Source organism: Amblyomma maculatum, chromosome 10, assembly GCF_055883805.1.
Source record: "Amblyomma maculatum isolate TAMU_Amacu chromosome 10, ASM5588380v1, whole genome shotgun sequence".
Taxonomy (NCBI): Eukaryota; Metazoa; Arthropoda; class Arachnida; order Ixodida; family Ixodidae; genus Amblyomma; species Amblyomma maculatum.
Window position 1 is genome coordinate 32,501,489 of NC_139353.1, and position 22,700 is coordinate 32,524,188.

General features: G+C 46.1%; 3 protein-coding genes across 12 annotated transcripts in view; 2 read left to right on the forward strand and 1 right to left on the reverse strand.

The window, feature by feature from the left end:
• Rab4 (RAS oncogene family member Rab4) overlaps nt 1–7,522 on the forward strand; it is a 90,013-nt gene extending 82,491 nt beyond the window's left edge. For all 3 annotated transcript variants that reach the window (XM_084582416.1, XM_084582418.1, XM_084582417.1), the window contains 3 exons: nt 1,561–1,715; nt 3,190–3,285; nt 4,460–7,522. In XM_084582416.1, the coding sequence (XP_084438542.1) occupies nt 1,561–1,715; nt 3,190–3,285; nt 4,460–4,572 (364 nt within the window). In that variant the 3' untranslated portion in view covers nt 4,573–7,522. The remainder of the gene's footprint in view (nt 1–1,560; nt 1,716–3,189; nt 3,286–4,459) is intronic.
• Nucleotides 7,523–8,815: 1,293 nt separating this feature from the next.
• Nucleotides 8,816–22,700, forward strand: part of UGP (UDP-glucose pyrophosphorylase) — a 58,710-nt gene continuing 44,825 nt past the window's right edge. The window contains exons 1-4 of one of the 6 annotated variants that reach the window (XM_084582405.1): nt 8,823–8,963; nt 9,051–9,124; nt 9,407–9,463; nt 10,189–10,254. Coding sequence is in view for 2 of the 6 variants with exons in the window: in XM_084582400.1 (XP_084438526.1) it covers nt 20,930–21,022 (93 nt within the window). In the remaining 4 variants the exon portion in view is untranslated. The other 5 variants (XM_084582403.1, XM_084582401.1, XM_084582406.1 and 2 more) reach the window with 5 other exon arrangements.
• LOC146176094 (uncharacterized) lies at nt 10,248–22,662 on the reverse strand. 3 transcript variants are annotated; one of them, XM_084582415.1, is made up of 4 exons: nt 21,705–22,662; nt 20,269–20,397; nt 14,107–14,261; nt 10,248–12,725 (listed from the first exon to the last, which is right to left on the reverse strand). In XM_084582415.1, exons 1-4 carry the CDS (start codon nt 22,084–22,086, stop codon nt 12,570–12,572), a joined length of 822 nt encoding a protein of 273 aa, XP_084438541.1. In that variant the 5' UTR covers nt 22,087–22,662; the 3' UTR covers nt 10,248–12,569. The 3 variants fall into 3 exon arrangements, with proteins under 3 accessions (XP_084438541.1, XP_084438539.1, XP_084438540.1); XM_084582413.1 differs by having other exon boundaries at nt 20,269–20,403; XM_084582414.1 differs by having other exon boundaries at nt 20,269–20,400; nt 21,705–22,659.

Genomic DNA, 22,700 nt, shown 5'->3' on the forward strand with positions numbered 1-22,700 from the left:
AGTGATACAATTACAGCTCTTGCTGCAAAAAATTATAGGGGCTGGGCTTGTGGACATGACTTGAGAATGTGCCCCGTAACCCTGTAACCATTGTTGCTTGTGCACAGGGGAGGTGGAAAGCCGTGAAACGTGTAGCTTGATGATGTGTATGCTGGTGGTGAGGATTGTACACCTTGGAATTGTCCGTGCTTGGGAGAAGGTGCAACTGTTTCTGAGAAGGACAAATGTGTGGGCCGGTCTGGCTGTTGCTTTAGACGAAAACATACTTGGTTGTACTCGGGGACTTTTTTGGGGAGCTTCGTATTTCAAAATGTGCAGCAGGCATATTTGTGGGATCTGTGTAGGTGGATTGTACATCAAGTCAAATTTTTTCTTCATAATGGAGCATAATGATTGTGTGACTGACTAAAATTAACTAAATAACTATTAACATTTATTTTAAAGGGCAGTGTTACATAGTAAATTTGAAAGCTGCATCATAGACGGTGAGGCCAGCTTTTTTTTTTTCTTAAGTTGACAATACAGATCTATTCATACAACAAAAATGCTCATTTTAAATCTTGTTGATTTCACTTTTGCACATTATAAAGTAGCATTCCTATAGTGAAATTGTCACCAGAATCGTGCTAACTTCTGTAGCATCAAATACAGATGCATAAGAAATGACCCATTTTATAGATACGCATTGCAGAAAGCCTACTCAGTGAACTTTCAAATGCACATTTTCGTCATTTGATATTTCGAACCCCCCCCCCCCCCCCCCCTTTTTTTTTTTTTTTTTAAGAGGGGCTTACTTTTGATGCTGAGGGCCTTCAATTTCACAATATGATATTGCTCCTCAAAACCAAAAAAAAAACAAGAAAACAGTTAATTAGGTGATTCTAGCTAATTAATCATGAAATTTTTAATCTCTGTTATGCACTTGTCCACCCTGGAACCCACCTGCTCAGAATGCACAGACATACCTATCATGGGAAGAGGTTGTGGTAAGACAATGGCCATGATGACCATTGAGGGGGATCCTTCACTTTGTCGAGGGATGCGTATGATGCGAATGAGCTCCACCGTGGAAGGTGCCTTCATCGATGTTGTTATGCTACCTCTGTGGTGCTGGCTATCTTTGATCTAGCTATCAGACGAGCAGGCATAAGTCTCAAGACTTTCTGGCTACATAGTGAAGCGTTTTGCACGTGGGGGCTGTGATTTCACTTGGTGGTGGGCATGTAGTGAACATGATGCCTTGACCGCTTCACTCATGCTTTGGGACAACGGTGGAAGTATCAGTAGGATTCGAGGGCGAGGAAGTTCATGCTCGGCACAGGAAACCTAGGCCTAGTTGTCCAGTGTGTAAATGTCAAAATGGATGCAGCTTCATCACTGTCTGAGTGAAACAGTAGACGTGGCAGTAAGGACCAGAATCAGGATCCCTTGCGAATACTTTGCATGTGTCGGAAAGAAGTTGTCGGGGTTGTCTATTGGATAGATGGAAGCACTTGTCGTGCAGCAACAACAAACCAGCAGCCTGAAGCGCTAACCTTTGTTTTGTGTAATGTTTCCTAGCCGGGAGACGTACAATGCCCTGACGAACTGGCTGACGGATGCTCGCACACTGGCAAGCCCCAACATAGTCATCTTGCTGGTAGGCAACAAGAAAGACCTGGAGGACGACCGTGAGGTCACCTTCCTCGAGGCAAGCCGCTTTGCCCAGGAGAATGGTGGGTCTCTTCGCCTCCTCTTGGGTTTGAGCACAGTGCCCGCGTACGGGTTGAATGTGCTTGCCTTCAGCTGCCAAGAAACGTGCCCATATCGGTTTTTTTTTTTAAGCGGTCATAATTCTTAAACCATATTAATTGGTTGGTCTGTGGTTAGAATTAACGGAAAAATTTTAAAAGTAAAAGGCTGCTCACGAAGGTGTCCTTCCCTCGGTGCATGCCAGCCTTGTCTTTCATTGGCTCTTCCTCAGTGCACGAATGTCGCTAATGAAATCAAAGTGGCTGAAACAAAATTCCAGATTGTCATCGACGCTTTTCTCAGAATTGTGCCAAGAAGCAGCTTATTTTTATCGGGACTTTGCCGCCACCGGTATTCATGTGTGATGTCATTATAAAACGACTGTTGTTAGGCTTAAAACATGCGCTAAAGGCAAGAAATGGGAGTTTTTTATGTGTGGCTAATTCGTTATAAAGCTACTGTTGTTAGGCTTAGAACATGCACTAAAGGCAAGAAATGGGAGTTTTTTATATGCGGCTAATCCCCCAGTCTATAAGAATTGCAACGAACACAATGCCTGACTATAATTTGTCTCTGGCATTGCGAGCGGCACACCATACGGCTGGACAAGTTGGACTCATCTGTGGTGTTGCTAGTACAATTGCCCTCGGAGAGTACAGCTTAAGGTTGGCAGTTAAAAGGTTCAAGGGCCTCCGGCTTATTTCCATTTGAAAATTTTGATGAGTTGTCGGCTTGGTGCCACTGTGACATTGTTCCTAATTGATGCTGCTTTGGGATATCAAACCGGTATAAACCAAGCCAAGCAATATCCATCCTTCACTAAGACAATGACAGGCTGGAAAGCAAAGCTTGAATGCCTGCTTTCTTGATAGGCCAAAAAAACTGCATAAGCAAAAGTAATTTGGTCCCTAGAACTCGGGTGACCAGACACTCTGCCACACATCACTAGGCATTTGGTGCGATGAACCAAGGAACAATAAAAGTCGTTTACGTAGTGAGCATGTGGCTACGTTGGCCGTGTCATCAGAATTTGTGAATGGGCTGTGGTTCAACTTGTCGTCAAAACATTCAAACCTGGTCAGAGGTTTCTTCTGTGGGTCTGCTATTCAGACCGTTTTGGCTCTTATCGCTGATCTGGCACAATGCATGGAATGGAGAGGGCTTTGCTTATTGAGCTGCTCAGCATTGAGGGATAGGGAACCACCTACGTTAATGGCAGGGCACGCGACCTGAGAAAGTGAAAAAAAAAAAAAAAGAAAAAAAGAAAAAGAAAAAATTGCTTCACTTCTAGAGGGTAAGCGCGGCACACTTGGATTTGTTTCATTTCTTCATCTCGTAGAAGTTTGACATATGCTCACTGTATCTGCTTCTCTGGAGAAACAGCTGCTTATAATATCGGTTTGCAGTGTTTGCTGCTTGGGTGTGACGATGAGGGGGACCGCACCATTTCCTTTGCAGAGCTCATGTTCCTGGAGACCAGTGCTCTGACTGGCGAAAATGTGGAGGAGGCGTTTCTCAAGTGTGCAAAGACGATACTGGCCAAGATCGAGTCTGGTGAGTGGCCACCGCTTGTTTGCATTCTGTGGCCGCCTGTGCCGATCTACGGGGTGAGCGAGTGTACGCCGATGCGCGTGCAACAGCATGAGGCAAAGAAAATCTCAAGTTTCTGCTTGGCAGTTTAGGCAGCGGTCCTCTGTACTGAGAAAGTAGCGTATAGTAATTCTTTGATGTTGCTGCCTATTTCGTCACTTTTACCCTTTCTGCTTTCCATCTCTCACATTTTCACAGGGTTGAGCGGTTGGTTTTTATAGTACTTCGCCTTAACAGGTAGCATTACAGTGCATGTCACGGCATATGCTGATGACATACTATGTACCTTGCAGATGTGAACGAAACCTGCGTGAGGTCCTCTCTATTTCCAGAGTATATGCCTATTTGTCGGGGCTGCTCTTAATTAATTACTCTAAACTAAAAGCAACTACTTTGTTGTAGGGCTCACGCAGACGCACATATCCTAATTGATTCAGTTGCAGTGGCATGAGCAGATGTACATTTTAGGCAAACATATGACTGTTTCGGTGTCTGAGAAGAAATGAGAGCATCGGATGGCCCAGTCTTTTAATTTACTTTTTTTGTGCGATATTATCTTGTCTATTCAGTGATGCTGGATACTTTATGGTTCCTTTGCAACATTGAAAAAACCTCCATTCTGCGTTACTAGAATTGTGCAGTTTGCATATTTTTTTCTCTGGGGGAGCAGAACTCATGACTCCAGCAGTGATAAAGGACAGACATGCGAGTGCGGGAATCTACATTTCCTAACCTCTCTGTTGCATCATTGTTAGCAGTAAAAGAGCGTCTAGTTGTGACATCACAGCAGTCTGCTGTGCCGCAGCTGTTTGCGTGGATAACTAATATTATGATTATAGGTGCAACGTATAGCGTACTGGCAAAGTTTTGTTTTTCTCTCACAACAGATTTCAGTCCCTATTTTTGGTCCCTGCTTTTTTATAATGGAGGTACTTAGTAGGAACCTGCTGAAAACAAGTCCCTGTCCCATGTAGTTGAATGGAGGGACCCGTGAAGTGTGCTGCTTCGCTAGCTTGGGCAGGGATATTAATTGCTTGAAACTTCTATGCCAATATGCTTGGGCTATCCCTTGCCACTTTTGTGTCTGCTTCTGAAGCTCGTCAGCTGGGATGTTCTAAATGTTGTTCCTTGTTCGTAGGTGAGCTCGACCCCGAGCGCATCGGGTCAGGCATCCAGTACGGCGAGGCGACGTTGCGCAAGCTGAACCGTTCGCAGCAGCAGAGGCGCGCAGGCTCAGACTGCGCCTGCTGATGTCTTCTGACGGTACAACCCCGCCCACCTACCCGACTCCACCAAGCCACCTCTCAGCGGGCACCACCCTCTGCATTCCCCCCTCCTGCTGGGAAGAGAGAAGGCCGCACGCTCACAGCCTTCTTTGTTTTGCCTCTACCGCTCTTTTGTCCCGGTTTTTTGTCTTTCGTGTGCCAGTTCCGTCCTTGATTATGAACTGTCCTTGTACCCTAATTGCTCTTGTTTCAATCTTCTCTTGTTCCAAACTGCCGAGGTCTCTCTCCTGCGAGCACATGTTTACAAAAAGGAAGATTGGAAGAAGCAGCATTTCCTTTCGCTTTCTTATTCAGTGTCTTTTTTTTTTTATTTACTTTTAGTCTTCAGGCATCTCTAGGGGAACACCTCCAAACTATAGTCAGTTCTGAGATGAAAAATTAAATCTTAGGGATTTGGTCAGGAGGTCTTCTGACAGATTTGCCCGAGCTGTCTCAAGCTTTCCCCAGGGAATGAAAAAAGTTGGAAGAGCAAGTGAATCAAGAATCTGAGAGTTGTTTTCTCAGTGGAAAAAAAGATGCTTTGCAAAGCTCTGCTGCAATTTCTCTTTCTCCCTTCTTTGCTTTTTTTTTTCATTATCGACATGTCTTCTTGAGTCAGGTCACGAGCTAAACAGTCTGTAAGTCACAGCCAGGCCAGTCTTTTGCCACTGAAAAAAAGGGGCGAGGGGTGTAGCCATACTTTTGTTTGTGTTCTCACTTGAGAGCCCTTCCTTTTCATGCAATGCTTGCATCTTACACGTGTCAGAATGTGAAGTCCGTTATTTAGCAGCGTGTCTGTCAAGGTTTCGGTAAAGCTGCTAATCAATTCTTCGTGGCTCACGCAGCATAGTTGTGTCTCGGTGGGCAGCCAAAAGAGCTGTGCTGTCATGCGTAGGGGCTTTGTTTGGTATTTTTGAGAGCAAAATATCACGGCATAACATCAAGTACACCTCGTATCGAAGATAACCTGGCCTGAAAATCTGAACACAGTTTTGTTTCCGTCCTGTGTTGCGATCTGAAAATGCATTGATGATTAAAAGATCTAAAGCACTCTTTACTTTTTTCACGGGTTTAGACTGATGCTTCGAGGGAAGTGATGTGCGGTCACGGTGTTTTTCCGATTTTTTTTAGGCTGTCGGAGAAAACAAAAAAACCATGGCTGGACAGCAGCTCTCTTAGCTTTTGTTTGTCTAGTCAGGTAGGCCTTTTTCTTCTTTTCAGAGATGGCAAGTGTAGTTTTTGATCTTGGGCGACTAACGACTCCTCAAATTGCTGCCCTGAATAAAAAGCATATGGTAGCCAGAGCCATAAATGTCTTTTTTCTTTTGCCTGATCACATTTCAGTTGAAGTGAGTGTCTCATCTGCTGTGTCTTTTAAGTGTTCGGTATTTATTTTAAGCTGATCTGTTTGTCTGTTCATGTTGCCATTTTATTGTGTGTCTGTGTTCAGCGCTGGAGGAAGGTTACGAACTGTATTTTGCATGATGCTTAGATTTTATAATGTCCAGGCGCAGAGAAGCTTGGCTTGATTTCTTTAGTGTTTATAAATTTTGAGTGCTGGAAGTGACGTGAGAACTACGCGCTTTTTTTAATAGTCCCTCTTTTTAACATTCCATCCGTTTGAAGCGCTGGCACTTCTTTTTTTCTTTTTCTTATCGATTCCCTTCTTCGTACTTGGTTGCATTTTGAGATGTTGGGAGCAGCATATCAGCAAAGTAAAGGTGCAATAAAAGTAGTGACATGCTTTTTGGCGAAAGCTCATTTTGGAGGAGATTACTGACGTAGTGGTCTTGCAACTCCTTTGACTGCTTAGCGAGTTATCCATTTTGACCTTGCAGGTGGCTGGGGGTAAAGATGAACCGTTGCCTTGTGAGTTTTAGGAGCTCAACCTCTGTAGTGTAGTATATTTAGTGTGGCACGTGAAAACTGTTGCGTGCTGATGTTGTCGGGACGCAAATGCTTTCAGTTTATTTGCCCTTGCAGAATATCTCTGGTTGAAGGTCCTTTTGCTGGAACGGATGAACGCAAATGTGTAACAGTTGATGCGGGTGTCGCGTTATGAAGGCTCTTGCTTTAAATTGTTCTCCACTGTGCTGGCCTTTCAGTTCCTTTTCATTTCCTTGGACACCACGGCAAACAACAGCAGTTGATGCAAATATAAATTGAGCTGTGGATTCGATTGAAGATGTTGGGCGGCATTGGCGGGATTTGTTCGTACTAGAAGGGTCGAAAGTCTTCCATGGCAGGCAGTAGTCGTAGTGTGGTCGTTAGTGGAGTGATTCTAGTTGTTTTGCTACAAAAATGAAATCCTGCCTGTCTCATGGCGGCTTAGTCTAAAGATCCCCCCTGCATTATGCATAGACTGCTGTTGAGCGCTGTTTTTTTGCAGAGAGCCTTCGTAATGTGCATGCACTGTTCCCTTTCCGTTTCTTACAGTGCACTCTCTCTGTTTGTAAAGATGCACACGATGCTGCCTCCTGTTCTGCTCTCGCACACACACACACATCTGTACTGCATTTACACTTTGCTGAGCACATGTTTATAAGGAAAGGGAGTCAACCGTGTACTATAGTTGCTGCACAACAACCTTGGTTGTGATCGATAGTGTGCCTCCTAACTGTGATTCGGATTTTGTTTCTTTCCTTCGTTTTGCTCATGTAACCTGCGGTGTCATCTTTGTTTTTCTTCTAGTTTGTGTACCGCCAACAAATGGCGGGTGTGCTGTTTGAGTGTTACTCTCGGTACTTGGGTACAAGAAACAGTCATTGTTAAGGCTACCAGTTTATTTTTCAGCCTCTTGTCAACACACATACACACTTTAATATATACATATTATATATACAACAGACATATATATATATATACATAAATAGATAGCAGCTGACGTTCTGTATATAAGATTTATCTTTTAATAAAATGATCTAGCAGTTCAGAAATGCTTTGCTGTATGTGTCGCTGTGGTTCATTTCATATATATTTTTTATCCTTTATCTCAGTCTTCTAATATAGAGCATGCTGACAGCTTTCTTTTTTCTTTCAAGTTGTGGCGCTTTGCAGGTATGTGGTAGCAGTGCTTTTGTTCTCACACTTGATCTTGTCCGGACAATATTAACAGAGTATCTGCTTTGGCATTTTTTTTGCTGGCTTAGAATTTGCATACATCGGTAAACAGCCCTCCATATATATGTCTGTGCCCACATTTTGCAAGTTGAGGAGCGTAGCCAGAGCCATCCCGCCTCCCCATCCTGACCTTGACAGAGCGCAGGCCACCATGCTGCGTAAACTTCAAATTCTATGCTCAGCTATTCGAGATTGGCACTGATTACGGACGGAGACTACGACCCTATTTGCCACAATTTCTACTGTGCAGTAACGGCTACATTGGCACACACCCTTTCGGGATGTAGGGGAAGACCACCCCCTCTTGCATTACTGCCAGCTCCCTCCGAGGAGAGCTGGGACCAACTTCTTTCGTGCTCAGACAAGAAGACTCAGCTGGCGCTTGTCTCGTAGGCCCAGGGCGTCGCCCCCACCTGGGGGCCACGCCAGGCCGACATGCCTTAATGATTACTCTTCTGGCAATAAAAGTTGTTTCTCTCTCTCTCTCTTGCGATACTCCAGACAGCTGCCGTTTGCGGTCAGCCCCCGCATTTCGCGACCGCGCTGAAGCGAGCGAAACAGCTAAGTAGAATTTTGCGCTTTGAAAGGTTCTCTTTTTGAGGAAAGAGGGGGAACTGTGCACCTCGATGCGCGGATCATTGGGGGGCGTGTGCGCGCAACTGCTAACTGCATGTAGCTCCGATGACCCGAAGGTAACATTAGGACTAAAATGCTAAAATGTTTTAGGTCGCTCCTTTCCGGCATTACTTGCAGGCTCATCGGTGAAGCCTGCTTAGCTGTCGCGCGATCGATGCTCCGTGTTCCTTGTCTGGTCTTTAGCCTGGGCAGCTGGGTATCAGCGTGACATTCTCGCAAAAAAAAAAAGTTCTATGCCGTGATTTAATTTTTCTCATCGTGTGGCCTGAAGAAATTTGTAGAATGTAACTAGAAAAATGGACTACGGAGGGGAAGAAAGCAGAATCTTCAGCCGCGAACCTGCGTCTTCGCTAATTCAAGCATTTTTAAAACTGAACGACGGAAAAGCGGTGCGAACAACTTATTAAAACCACTGAATTATTTTATGGGATCCGCCAATTGCGCGAATTTTCCGGCTGATGGGTTCCAGGAATACCCGCATCTGGCGCCACGGTCATTCGCAGAACATGCCAGCCGGTTTTGAACGCTTGCAAGTTTCTACTTAGGACACCTGTTGCGTAAAAACTCAAGTGCTGTCAAACCTGTGCGTTGCCGCAAGCGCTAAGCGTCAACAAGGACATGGTAAGTAGTCTAGTAAACGTCCATTACTTCTTTTAATCGCAAAGGTTTTCTCACCGGCGTCATTTCTTCGTCTGCATCACTTCACAGACGCCGGCGGACATGTTGCTTTTTTGACAGCCCACCTAGGCAGAAGTTGTTCACATTGGAAAGCAAGATCGAAGGTTCGTACTTAGGGATTGTTTTAAACAGGATCAAGCTCACTTTGCCGTGTGTCACATTGTGCGCGCAAGTCTGGTTGCTGCTCGTACTTCACGCTTGACAGTTGACAACTACCTTCGCCGAGGAGTACACGGGGTCGATGAACGATATTACTGTCTTTGACTCATCTGCTTAACCGTTGTTTCGTTATCTTTTTTTTTTGTTTGTTTGTTTGTTTGTTTGTTTGCGAATGTGCCTTCGAACTGCTCGATATTTCTTGTGCAGTTACGGGTGTTCGTTTTCAGAACGGTGGGCATTCCGTACCGGCTGGAAGTCATGGAGATGCACGGATACAAGAAAAGGCAAGCTTCATCGCTGTTTCAGCTTCTCTTTGTTTATTAGTGAAAAAATATTCGCCGTACACAATCAAGACTATACAAAGAAAATAATGATAACAATAAATCTAAAACGTGCATTTCATAAACTCTCGTCGTGTGTAGACTTCGAAACTAATCCGCCAGCGTTTTCAGTAGTTTCGTGTTGTATCCTGCCAAACACAGGCACATTTACCGCTGTTGGAAGACAGCTTCGCTTGATGTGCTCTCGTATGATGAATTGTGCTGCTCGTGAAGGCGCATAAATGTCAGGCCAGTTTCTCTGCTTTGGTATTAAAAACGTCGCAGGTCGTTGAGTGCGTGTGTACTTGCACTTAATTGCAAATCGAAGCTAGCAGTGAAGCTTTGGCATTCTGGCAAAGCTTGAGGTAATCGGCTTATGCTCTGCTTGTGCCAACACCTGTATAGCAATGATGGTTAACTCCCACCTTCTTTTCAGTGGCATTAGACAGCATTTGAATGGCACTGCATTGGAGCGTCGTACTTATGACTGTGACCAGACCTGAATTAGTGCTATGGCTGACGTTAAATTGAGGAATTAGCTTGTTTGTCTCAAGAGAAGGATTCTGTGGCACTTAGAATTGAGGAGCTGTAGGTGGAATAGTTAACAAAATTCATCAGTATAATGAGTGAAAATATCATAAGTGGCAGTGAAGTGGAGATTAATCAGCTTATCTCTGCATCGTGTACAGACGCGAGGAAGCTTATCAAGAATGTTCGAGCTGCGGCCGGCAGAACAAGACGTCTGAAATTTTAATGCAAGTAGTGGTTTTCATCGGTAATCCTCATGCCCAAGTGCCACTGCATTAGCTACAGTAATGTCAAAACACAAGCTCAGTGCCTGAAACAAAAGCAACTGCATTAAGGTTTTGCATTATCCCGCAGCATTCTGTTCGAGCACTCCAGACAAGCGTGCCCACCTCTGTACACCTGTTGGTACAAAGCACATGTGCACACATGCACATAGTTAGGCACTCGTGATACACCTCGTTTGTAACAGCCTTACAGATATAAAAAAAAGGTTTGCCAGTCACTCTTAAAAGACCACAACACTTTTATATGAAGTACTATGGCAGTGACGCCCACATCCTACATCTGCATGTATCCGACTCCTATGCGGTAAAATTGGACAAAAAGCCTGAGTAAAATGCACAAGTTATGAAATACACTTTCAGGCATGGAATGTGCTTTCTGGAATGGATGAAATCGCCTCTGGCCTCTGCCTGACCATCACATTACATATGTGTAACACCGCTATCACTTGGGCAGTTTCGATCTTCAGTCAAGTCAGTCAGTCAGTCAGAATTGAACTCAGTCATATCTAGCTTGGCTGTATGGTCTATTAAACTGCAATCGAACCCGATCCTGCTTGGCGCCAAGCTAGTTCTTGCAGTGCAATCAAGACGTTTGATTCCAGGTGAGGGCTGCTGTTTGTATGCTAAAAAACATTTAAATACAAACTAAAATAAAATGTGCAGCAGGATATATTATACAAGGTTCAAAGATTTCGAAAACTTTGCACTGTACTTCAAGTAACCTGATTTCAAAACTGTCTTCACACTGTCATCACCACATGCTTGCTTTGGCAGGCATACAAGTATCAATGCTTCACCTACATGTGCAGGTTGGTAATGTGGTGTCTTTCGTACTTTTGTTGGTGGAACCTGTTGTAGCTGCTCCACATACATGGAATTCTGGATCAAAAGTATATGTGCTATTTCCTTAATTGCAATTCAAACTAGTTTCTCTGCCATTAGCTTTATGGCAGTGTGTGCATGTACCAGGCCAGCTTAACTGGAACTGGTTTGGTTTGGTTTGTAGGGTTTAATGTCCCAAAGCGATTCTGGGATTGAGTGTAGCTGACCACTCAATTCCAAATTAAGTGTTGGGCATGCCCAGCAAGCTTGCAACTTCGCTGGGAGTCGGACTCTGTTAAAAATCGAAAGTGCCCGCATGACGGTGGTGTAACTTCACTCTTGTCTATTGTAAAATGAGCTGGTGAATCATCTAGGCTACGATTGAAGTGAATATTTAAAAGGAGCCTTCAACAGCCATTCCCGTTTAACTGGAAAGCAAGCATAAAAAACCGCGCAGCTACGCTACATCACTGGTCTCGCTGAGGCACAGGAATTGGCAAGGCCTTTTATGACTTTGTGTGGACGGATGTGAGGGTATAGAAGCAAAGCTCTGTCAACTGCTAATATGGTCTACAAGGCCTTTTCGTTATGTGCACTTCAACAATAGAAGCGCTAAGGCATGGTTAAACATTATCTCCAAGGTTGGGGCATAATTTCTGAGTAGTATGCAAACTCCCCAACACAGCTCATGTCATTCTTTCAATTTTGAAGTGGTTAAGCTATGCCTCTTTGTGACCAATAGCTGACCAACAGCTTTACAGCTTTACCATTGGAGTAATCCTGCTCACTCATGCGTCCCAGGCTGTAGACCATTTCATTATTGTACTGCGACCATTATGACCAACGTATGTTGAGTTAGAGCTTTCCTAGGCTCAAGGTTTTTCTTACTGCATATGCGACTGGGGAGGGATAAATAGCTTTCTCTCGTGGCTGTGTGGTTCTTTAATGGATGCTAATTGTAATTGTCATCTCTAATGACCCCTGAAACTGTACTTACAAGGACCCTGTTGTGACACACGCCTATGCTTTGATTAAGTCTGGCAGTTAAGTCTTGGCTGCTGCCAGCGGCTAGCTTGGCTTGCTGGCTTGTTCAGGTGCGGTGCAACCTTTCGTAGTGGGGTTGGATAAATATAAATATAAATACCATGTGTGCTGGCAGTGTGACTTTGTCATTTACAATACAAATGCAATGCCCAGAGGCAAGAACATGTTTGATTTGCTAGGATTGCATAGACTGCTGTTCACCAACTACCGTGGGAATATGACGCACATCATTTCTACCATCCGGTGATGCAACAAACGCAGGAACAAAAGGAACTGGTTATGGCTTGACTTGGCTTGCTGACTGTTGTGCACTTATGGCCTTTTGGGCGTCTTTGGCATGGTGGAGAAGGTGCACCCTTTCTTGACTACGTTGCCACATGCGCAGTGTAGATTCACTTGTACTGGTCCCTGTACTCTGAGATCCAGAGGCGCCGGTCCTTCGGAGGCGCCGAGTGGGGTCGCTCTGGCCGGAGGGTCTTGCGCCGCAGTGGTGGTGGGGTCGGCGACCTCTGCCGCTGCCTCATGGCAGCCAGTGCTGATGGGTGCACCTGGCAAGAGTTCAGAAACATTTTACGAAATTATACTCATGCAATTTGTCCATGTTAGCGAACGCTACTTTGAGCGGGAGATCATGCAGCAAAGTGCTCGTAAACATTTGTGTTGCATGGGTGTGTGTGCCAACGCCCCAACACAACGGGCAGCACACGTGCCACTTACCTGGAGGAACAATTTTACATGCCGAGTTGCTTGCCATATGGGGAGCCATAAACACCATTACAACAACTGCAGCCACAAGAGATAATTTTAATGGATATGGAATTTTAACCGACTCATATGCAGCGATTGCAGAGCTGATGGCACCAACTACAGACGATGCAGTGGCCAAGGACATCAGAAAGAAGCTGTAGCGAATGCGGGAAGTTGGAATAGAAATTCAAATTATATGGACACTGGGACATACTGGCACGGATGGGGGAAACGCATCTGCGCAAGCGGCCGCCGCGCAAGCGGGTGGGCTTGCTGAAAGGTACAATGCCCCACACCCCAACTTCATGCCTAATCCGGTAGACTTAAATCCTTACCAAACAATGCTCACTAAAGGCTCCCCCGGCAGATCGATAATGCACTATGTACGCACCAAAATAAAACACGACAGCAAGCTTAGATTATATGAAGTGACACCAACACACGAAAGGGCTCACTCGACCACAAGAGATATTTTTCAACAAAGTAATAACAAACACAGCCTACACACCACTACTTGACAAGCAGTTTCTCGGAAGACACGAAACACTCAAACACAACATATCACCCACTGTCAGGAACAGTGTACAGCAGACCTAAAACACCTCATATGGCAATATTCATTGTTTTCACGAGGAAGAAACAAAATTGCGCATATTCCACACTACGACATGCCCATCATAGCTGATCAGATTCTATTAAGCACCGAAATACAACATTTCATTGCTACATACAGCAGTGAGAGCGGCCTGCTTCGAGTAGTTTGAGAGAGGTCGACTTACAGCGCGAAGATTGGCCGCATGGCAAGCAACAGCCTGAAGAACTGTGAGGACGAAGCTACACTCCCATCCCTCCTAACTCCCTAAGTACCCAAACAGCAGCCGAAAGCTATCCCTTCCTTCAAATAAAGGCTTAATTCACTCATTCAATTTAATAAAAGATCTTTTTGGATGGACTTTGTTAGACTGCCCAGTGCTGCTAGCATTTGGGGGGTCACAAGCCCCTGGTGGCCTTAAGGAAGCAATGCCATCCACAGGGTTACAGCAATATTTTGGCAAAATGTATTTTCGAAAACGCATCATTCTTCAACCTAAATTCTTAACAGTAATTGTAATGACAGTGTAGTGGTGTTGTAGTGCCAAAAACACTGTGATGACCTGCTCTTGTGTGGAAGCTGGCCCTTACCTCAGTGGTTGAGGCGGCGACGTTGAATGTCCGCTTGGCGCCTACCGTGTCGACCTCTTCTCCCGAGCCAAACATCTCGAAGGGGGCGCCCCACAGGGCAAAGCAGCGCTGGCAGTGGTTGGGTGCTCTTCGGGGACTGGCCCGGTTTCTGGGGCCTATAGAGTGAGCATAACAAGACAGAGAGAATAAATAAATGAGCATAAGGTGTGAGAAGGGATGTGTTGTTTATAGAGCCAGCCACGTGTCGCTGTGAACTGTCAGTCTGCACACTGATAAAAAGCATTTATATTTATAGATACTGTCAATCACCATACTGTCAATCACTATTGGGATTTTTACAGGATGGCCGTATAAATGAATTCAGAATTCTATAATAATGGTTTCTATACTTACAAGTACAATGTTGGTTACAAATACACGAGTACGGAAGAAAATACAGGTACGTGGTAATAAAAAATGTTATATACAGAAATCTGGTAGGAAATAATGCACTTATACATAGTAAATAATGTAGTAATACAGATGCCTTCTTATGCAGTGATGTGAATGGTCTGTTATACTCGGTTAGACATGGTTTACTCACTGCATAGTAGTTATTCTATAAGGGTTACAAATTTCAGCAATGATGTGCCTTAATCGTAAATGAGAAAAATGAATGTCTAAAACACTCAATATGGAATGAATATTCTTCGAGAGTTTGTGAGTGCTCATGCCAGGGAGGTCTGCATTCATCTAAGGATGTATACAACAAGCTATCTATGTTTAGTGTATCTTGTACTAACTGGAACAGTAATTTTAGTCCTGCTAGTTTGGCACAGTTTGGTAAAGTAAGAATAGAGGCCTTTCTAAGTGATGGGATGGCGAATCAGTGATCCTATATTTATTAAATATGAATCTGTCTTTCGGTGTACTCCTTCCATTTTGTTAATGAGCTGCTGTGTATTATAACGAAACCAAATTACGTTGCCATATTCGGCAACCGGTCGTATAAATGTGATATAAGCCAATAGTTTTGTTTCTAATGGTGCTTTTTGAAGTTGTCTTCTCAGGAAGAACAACCATTTAAAGCAGAAGATACAGTGCTGTTAATATGTGATTCCCATCCTAGGTCATGTGAGATGATTAACCCTAGGTACTTGTGTTAACTCGGGTCAGCAGTGTGTTACTTATGCTGTACATGAAGTCGGACCTTTCTTTTTTTTCGCGTTACAGATAAGGCAGTTTTTCTTACGCTTAGTTCCATTTGCCATTTCTTGCACCATGTTACCGCAGCAGATAAACTAATTGACTGAATCATTGTGTTAATACGTACGAGAAATAGTAAAAATGCAGAGAATTTCAGCTAGAATTTTAATATCGTGCAGAAGCGAGGTTGCACAAATATTCTGCGACTGTTGGCTTGGTGTGTTAAGATTTCAGCTGCACATGTAGCGCCATCTGGGAGCCGGCGCGTCAAATGGCGGAGGTTTAACCGTTGTCTCCGCGACCATCTTCGGTGAAACAGCGTGCTTGATCGCGGGGACTACGGGTTTATACTCGTGCAATTACTCGTGTAGCGCCATCTGGGAACCGCTGCATAAGTGGTGGAGGAGTTTAATCCTACACCTGCTTATAACAAGCCAAAGCACCCTCCGTGGTAGTGCAGTGGAAGACGCTTGGATACTGAACACGAGTAGCAGGATTCGTACTCGACCGTTTCGAATTCTCCACGGTGGTTTTACTTTAAGGTGAAAGCACTACAGTAAGTCATGATCAGTCATTGTTCGGTCAAAGGCTTCATCGCTCTCTATTGGCCGGCGAACTTGAAGAAAGACCCGTCAAGGAGACTCGCACGTTGCAGCGTCTATACCGGACTTAGTTTGAATTACCCGCGCGAGTCTACGTGGTTGTGACCTCACGAAACAGCTTAGCCAATCTGAGGGAAAGCAGTCAGACGGTTTTGATGGGCTGTGATCTCCACCGGTGAGCCTCCGGATGAGTCCTTTCGCACTAAATCGCAGTGTGTCCTGACTCTAACATAAAAAATCGTTTTTCGAATTTACATGTAGAACTATTTTTAAAATGGAAAAACAAAATCGAAACCGAAACTGCTTTCATAGTCGGAAATGGCGTTCCAACTGATGAAACGGTGACGTCACATGCAGTATTGGGAAATCACCCGCGTACGAGTCGGATGGTGGAAATAAAGTATGGTAATCGCGACGCACTACATAACATGTTTGAGGTAGCCTAATACAGGCCTCAAAACTTCATGATCGCGCGGGGAGTGGACAGTTTGTGACGTCACAAACGCAGTGTTGCCCGCCGAAATCGTCTCTACTAAAGCCACGAAAACTGCACATTTTAAAATCGCGTTGCGCGCGAATGATTTATCGCGCGTCGCCCGAATTTGGTAGAATGCGTCAGGGCGGAAATGAATATCTACAGTCCCTTATTTCACGCATGCTCTTTGTCGTAGCCTCTCTGTAAAATGTAATGTAAACCACTAGTCCGCACGAACGTGTATACAATGAGTGGCCTAAGGAAAACGTTCTTAGATATAGACAGCTGGAAAACTGTGCTGGCGCGCCGCGCTACGCAGTGGGCCCAAACAATCGCCGGTCTCGGCGCGAGTTGATCGCAAATAGGGTGCCTCGATGCGCGCCCGCTCTATCGCAAAGCGACTGCAGCGCCCCTCTCTCCTGCTGTGGTAGATGGCTGAGGCCGTTGAGCTAATACGCAGGCGGAAATTTTAAAGTACTACTAACCCTCTTCTTTCAGCATTAAAACAGAAAATAAAATTGCGTTTGCGTTTTTAACATACTTTTGTACGCATATGAGATCCACCACGTCTACTGACGCGGCTGAAGCGTGTCGTCTGCTACCTACCTGCATGAGACGTCTGCAAATGCGGCGGAATTTCATGTGTTCAAAGATGTGTTTAAAAATCGCAAACGCGATTTTATTTTCTGTTATATTGCTGAAAGAAGTGGGTTAGTAGTATTTTAAAATTTCCGCCTGTGTATTAGCTCAATGGCCTCGCCAATATACCGCAGCAGACGAGAGGGGCGCTGCGGTCGCTTTGTGATCAACTCACGCCGGCCGGACCAGCGATCGTTTTGGCCCACATTGCACCGCGCAGTTTCCAACTGTCTCCATCTAAGAACGTTGCCTAAGGCGTATCGGGGTAGCACGCCTGTCTCGGAATGCTAGGGTACGGAAGGGTTCGATGTCAAGTGGCCCCGTGACGTCGCACAACCATGCGACCAATCAGTGCCCGCGATTTTTCGCTCTCTGTGCCGACACATGGAGGAAGGAAACAGCTTTCTTCCTCCATGGTGCCGACACAACGGAGCCCTGCGTTGCTGCTGGCGCTCACTTCGAAGCCAGCAACAACGCGGGGCTCTGTTGTGGGCCGCGCTTCGCGGATGAGACTGCTGCGCATTCGGGCTTACGTTCCCGCTGGTCGCGTGGCATTTTTAAACTTCGCGGGCTTTCATTTTTGCTGAATATAAAGCACCGCGCTAAAGTTACCTCGTCAGAACTATCCTCTGTCGAACCATTTTCGGGGCACTCGACAACTTTTCCATTCACACCTAAGCTTTTAAATCCATTTTAAAAAGGTAGTATAGTTTAATATCGACCAGTTATTCAGGTAAGCGGAACCAAAAAAGGAAAAACCAGTGGGTGCTTGAGATAATTCTAGTAACAACGTTCATTTGATTTCAGTTCGGAAGGCAGCTTAATTTTTATTTATATATAATATTGATATCTTAGCTGGGGCATGACAGCCTGCATAAAAAAACACTTTCACGCAAGAATTAAAGCGCATCCCCGCAAGGTAGCTCCGTGCACCTTCCCGAACACCGGCGGGGAAGCAGTCTTGCGGGAGCGCGCTTTCTTGGCGGGAAGCTAAAGCCTGCACTCGGCGTATCTGACATGTCGAGGCCTTAGCACTGCGCATGTGCGTTGCCTCGAGCAGACGAATAGGCGCGGAGTGCACCTGCTGGTTAGTTCGGGGCTCAGAGCTTTGGGGCCGGAGTTTCCTTCCTCCATGGGGCCGGATTTCCTTTTGATGCGGCGTCGTAACACGCACAGATGGCCAGATACCGATCGACGTCGCGTGCCAATGGCCCACGGCGGACGGCTCGATAGAGTTAAGTTGACGGTGCTGCCAACCGAACTCGATCGGCACCCTCAATATGTTTCGAACCAGAGGGGAAGCTAAAAGAGGGGGGGGGGGGGGGGGGGGGGATAAATATTGTTTGCCAGACTAATACCACTTTTAAGCAGGATAATGTGAGCTTGCTTCATGCCCCTCAACTTTCAGCTCACTTCATGATGAGTGCAATAATTAAATGCTCGACTTGCAGTTATCATCCTAATGATATGCCATTTTATTCTCTGGTATTATGTAGCATATATTTGGACACTCAGCATCTTCATATATTTCCTTTTCTTATAATCCTTTTTTTTTTTTTTTTTTTTAGTGACGGGGTTCCTTGAAACATTCAGTAAAATAGCATCGGCTTTACGCTCAAGGACAGTGCGAATCCATCAGAGACAGGGTGGCAGAAATTGCTCATGACTTGCAATCACAAAACACTCTGTGGAATAGATTTTTCTTTCTTTTTTTGTTTCTTTTTATAAACGAATAGGTATGCTGCTTATGATCTTCAACTTGAGGGCACTGGCTCTTGCGCAACACTGTTTTATGCAAGCTGGTGTGGCTGACATTTTCTCTGTGATGCAGTGTTGCATAAGAATGAGTTTGCTCTGCATTTCTAAATTTATTCCAATGAATTGGAAATGTTCTGCTGGCCATGTCTAAAAAACAGTAAACTGTTAAATAAGCGAGGAACAACTGTTTTTAGTGGAAATGAAGCCCTAAATGTGACAATGTGGCTGTGTATTTCCGTTTTCGAACCTTCGTGTTTGGCTGCACGTGTTTCTGTGCAGCTGTCAGCACTGTGACAACTGTCGGAGCAATATACAGAGAGCCGCAAACAATGAGGCAGAGTCTTCGGGAGAGAAATCTACTTGAGGTGTGAGACCTGACCTTTCTGACAGCGACTGCCTGTCCGGTCAGGTGACACAGCGTGGCAAAACAATGGGCCTAGGAGCGGGCATTGTGTTTGACATTGCGTCCACTTACAGCCACATTGTGTGAAGTGTAGGCGTATCAGCATCAGTGTATTGATGCCAGACCACTGGTAGTTAAAAGTGGAGCATGTATTATGGTGCTCTAGATTTTTCACTCCTTGTTGCTTTGGAGAGTCGCACTGAAATGCTGAAATGTTTGTAAGCACCGAAAATTTGAGACGTGCCATCTTTCTAAATAAGTGTACTTTGTAAACATTAGCGTAACCCTTAAGTAGGGTGAAGAAACACTGAAGTACATGGTGGGTCCATTGCACTTATATATCTAGTGGGTATGTTTTATGTTCCATATCCCAAGAAGACAGGCAGGCACGAGAGCTTGTTGCACTATGGAACAAAAGCATACCCACCATCCCTCACCCTGCTAACTCTTAAGGAACTTTTGAACTAACCTATTTCTGCCTCAAACTTTTATGCCTGGATAAGCTGAGTGTTGCAGAAGGTATTCTCTTCATTTACATGTGCATTTCTAGTGGCTTCAAAAAAAAAAAAATTAAGCCAGTGTTAAGTAGGTTTACATACCGAACTTTGATGAGCATTTCATCCTACACCTCGAAAGCTTGATTTCTGATGTATTTATGGCTAATGTTGCGGCCGATGTTCAAGATATTTGTATCAAACCAGCCAAGCTGACAAATGCATAGTGATAGTTTGTAAGGGTGGTTACTCTTAAGAAACATCTGATACCGCAGAACCGTATAGCAGAAGCAATCTGCTCAGGTGTTATTGTCACTTTGCTCACTGTAGAGTTACTAGTGTTGATATTATAGGAAACGATGCATAGGAGGACAAGTTATTGCAACATATTGAAGTTTGCTTTGTCAGGGGTTCTGTGCTTTGTGTGCACTGTGGGCTGGAAGGACTTGCACTTCATTGCAATGCTGCATTGCTGCAGAGCACATGTGGTCAGGCTAACAATGTAGTAACCTGCTGGAACCAGTGGGTTGGGGTTTCAATCAAGCATGCCATGTGCATCTGACAGCAACTATGGCGCAAAACCTGTGTAGGTCAAGCTGTACTCACGATTTCGTTGCCTGTGGTGGTCTTCTTTGATTCGGGGGAGCCTCAAGACTTCGGCCGGTTCGGTCTGCACCGCTTTGTCCTTCCTCGCAGGCAGTGCCGTCTGTGTGGCCGCATTTATGGCAGGAGCTGCTGCTGCTGTGTGAAAGAAAATTATGGCGTACGTCATGCAACAAACATGAGTAAGCAAAAGCAGCGCCGAGTTGTTTTGCTTCGAACCGAATTTACGTAATTTTTGAGGTCTCTGGGGCGCTTTCGTAACGCCTGGATAAGATTAGGGGCTTCTGGAGGACTTCTTATCCCGCTGTTGTAGAACATCTGATTATCTCTCTCTCTCCATGGCCTTTATCGCCGACAGTGACGCCGCGACGCACGACGTCGTCAGCACGCGACGAGTGCTTTTGCAGACGACACGTTTGGGAACAGATGACGCTTGGAAAGCAGAAAGAGAAAAGCAGAGAAATCTCTCTCCATCACATTCGAGTCTCATCCTTCCATCGTGGCCATGAGAGAGGGTGGGGAGAATTGCGGGGAGGGGAAGGACGCGTATCATCGTGATGGTGGCAGCGCGCCGAAGACCGCGCACGCTTCGCTCGCGTTCACATAAAGACTGACGTCGTCGGAGACCGGCCGAAGGACGGTGCGGGTGCGGCACATCATCACGATGAACGGTTCCGCGGCACATGGCCACCTCAACGGCTTCCTGCCAACGGGGTCAACGCAGAGGCGATCGCATTTTGAACGCTGGGACTCCGCGGTACGTGCATACTGTAAAGTCACTTCGCCTCTCGGCTTGATCACAGTGAATCGAGGCTGCGAGCGCGAAGCGACGGTTTTCGCAATTAAGCGTATTCTGCCGTCGTTTCACATTCCCAGCTTCTTTTTCCATTGTCAACTAGTTATGAGACAGAGTAGCTTCAGTTTTGCCTGATAAGTGGCTCTCTCTTTCACTTTGGCGTGCATGCTCTCGTCGTCTGCAACGTCGCGAGTCTCCGTCGAGTAGCAGACAGCTAGGCGGGAGTCGTCTGCTACGTGGATAGCTATTTTTGCGAGGAGCATTACCTGTCATATAGAGATGTATCGGGCGACGCCGTCGTATTTAGGGGCTGCTGGTAATTGTTTCTGTAACCAAACGCTATTGTGAAACGGCATTTCCGATCCATCAGTTTTCGCCAGCACGCGAGTGCAAGTGCTGTGTCGGGAACTACAGCCCAAAGTGTGCCTATGATCCCTCTTCAGGCTGACGTGTGTGTGCTGTCTGGCTGAGAACATTTGTGACGTGTATTTATACTTAATAAATCTCGGTTACATATGCACTAGTCGACACGTCTGCTGTTGCCCTTTTCGTCCTGCCGCTGCTGTCTACGTGCGACCGTGCGCGCGCCCGCATTATTGTCATACGAGCCCACAGAGTCGTCGTATTTCTTACGTACACGTACCGAAGAGACGGGCATCGACAGCGTCCGCCGTACTTGAAGCAGTGACGGCGGCAGCAGACAGCCGGGTTCTCCTACGGCGATCATCGCAGCAGCTGCCGTCCCCCGTCGGTACGTCGTCGGCATCGATGGCTTTAGCGGCGGCCGCATCAGCGGCCAATTGGAGCCGCTTTTGCCGCACCTTCGTCGGCGGTAAGCCACACTCCTCAGACTCTGAATCGCCCACTTCGTAGCCGCTGTCCATTTCGTCGCCCAGCGGTTCGTGCACGTACTCGCGCTGGCGCCTCTCGGCGCGGTACAGCGCATTCTCGAGCCACAGGGCGCTGCGCTTGTCGGCCGAGAACCACTTGTAGTTCTTGCGGTACTCGGACTTTCGGAGCACCATGATTTTGAGCGGGTTTCCCCGGTTTCACATGAGCGCGCACACCACTATGCAAGCACACGGCCGAGGCCGCCGGACGGTGACCGCGCAAACACGGAAAAGAGAAGCGGCCGGCCGACGCGATCTCACATCTGGCGCAGCGGTGTTGGCCGCCGCTCTCTCCTCGCGTTGCCGTGGGGTACGCCGCACACACACACTGCTGCAGCTACTACACCGTGCTCGGGTGGTGGACGCGAGACGAATGAATTTATCGGGAAAGGGCGTTGTTTCCTCCACGCAACGCTGGGCACGACGAACCCGACGGGACGCCGCCGCCGCTTTGCAGTACGGCGCGAACACGCCACGCAGCCGTCGTCGTGCATTGATTGCCCCCCCGTCCGCCTGCTCCGGTTTCCTTTCGGGCTCTTTGTTTTCGTCTGCTTCGCTCCGCGGAGCACCGTTATGTCTCACTGCCAAGCAGTGTCGGCCGGTCGACGTGCTGCCTCTATTGTCGTAGCCGGGATTTTTACGCGTTCGTTGATATATTTGTGTGAAACATATGTTAACTTATGTGAATCGCAAGTTTATGTTGTACGGTTCTCTCCTTGTTTAAAATTGCACGCGTCGGAAATGCTCGT

Bases quoted from the DNA above. Each gene is read 5' to 3' on its own strand.
- LOC146176094 (XM_084582413.1), bottom strand. From the start codon at position 22,086: ATGGTGCTCCGAAAGTCCGAGTACCGCAAGAACTACAAGTGGTTCTCG. The intron at 20,404-21,704 runs GTACGTGTACGT...TCTTTCACACAG, and splicing joins TGTCGATGCCCGTCTCTTCG to CAGCAGCAGCTCCTGCCATA. The intron at 14,262-20,268 runs GTGAGTACAGCT...CTCACTCTATAG, and splicing joins CCACCACAGGCAACGAAATC to GCCCCAGAAACCGGGCCAGT.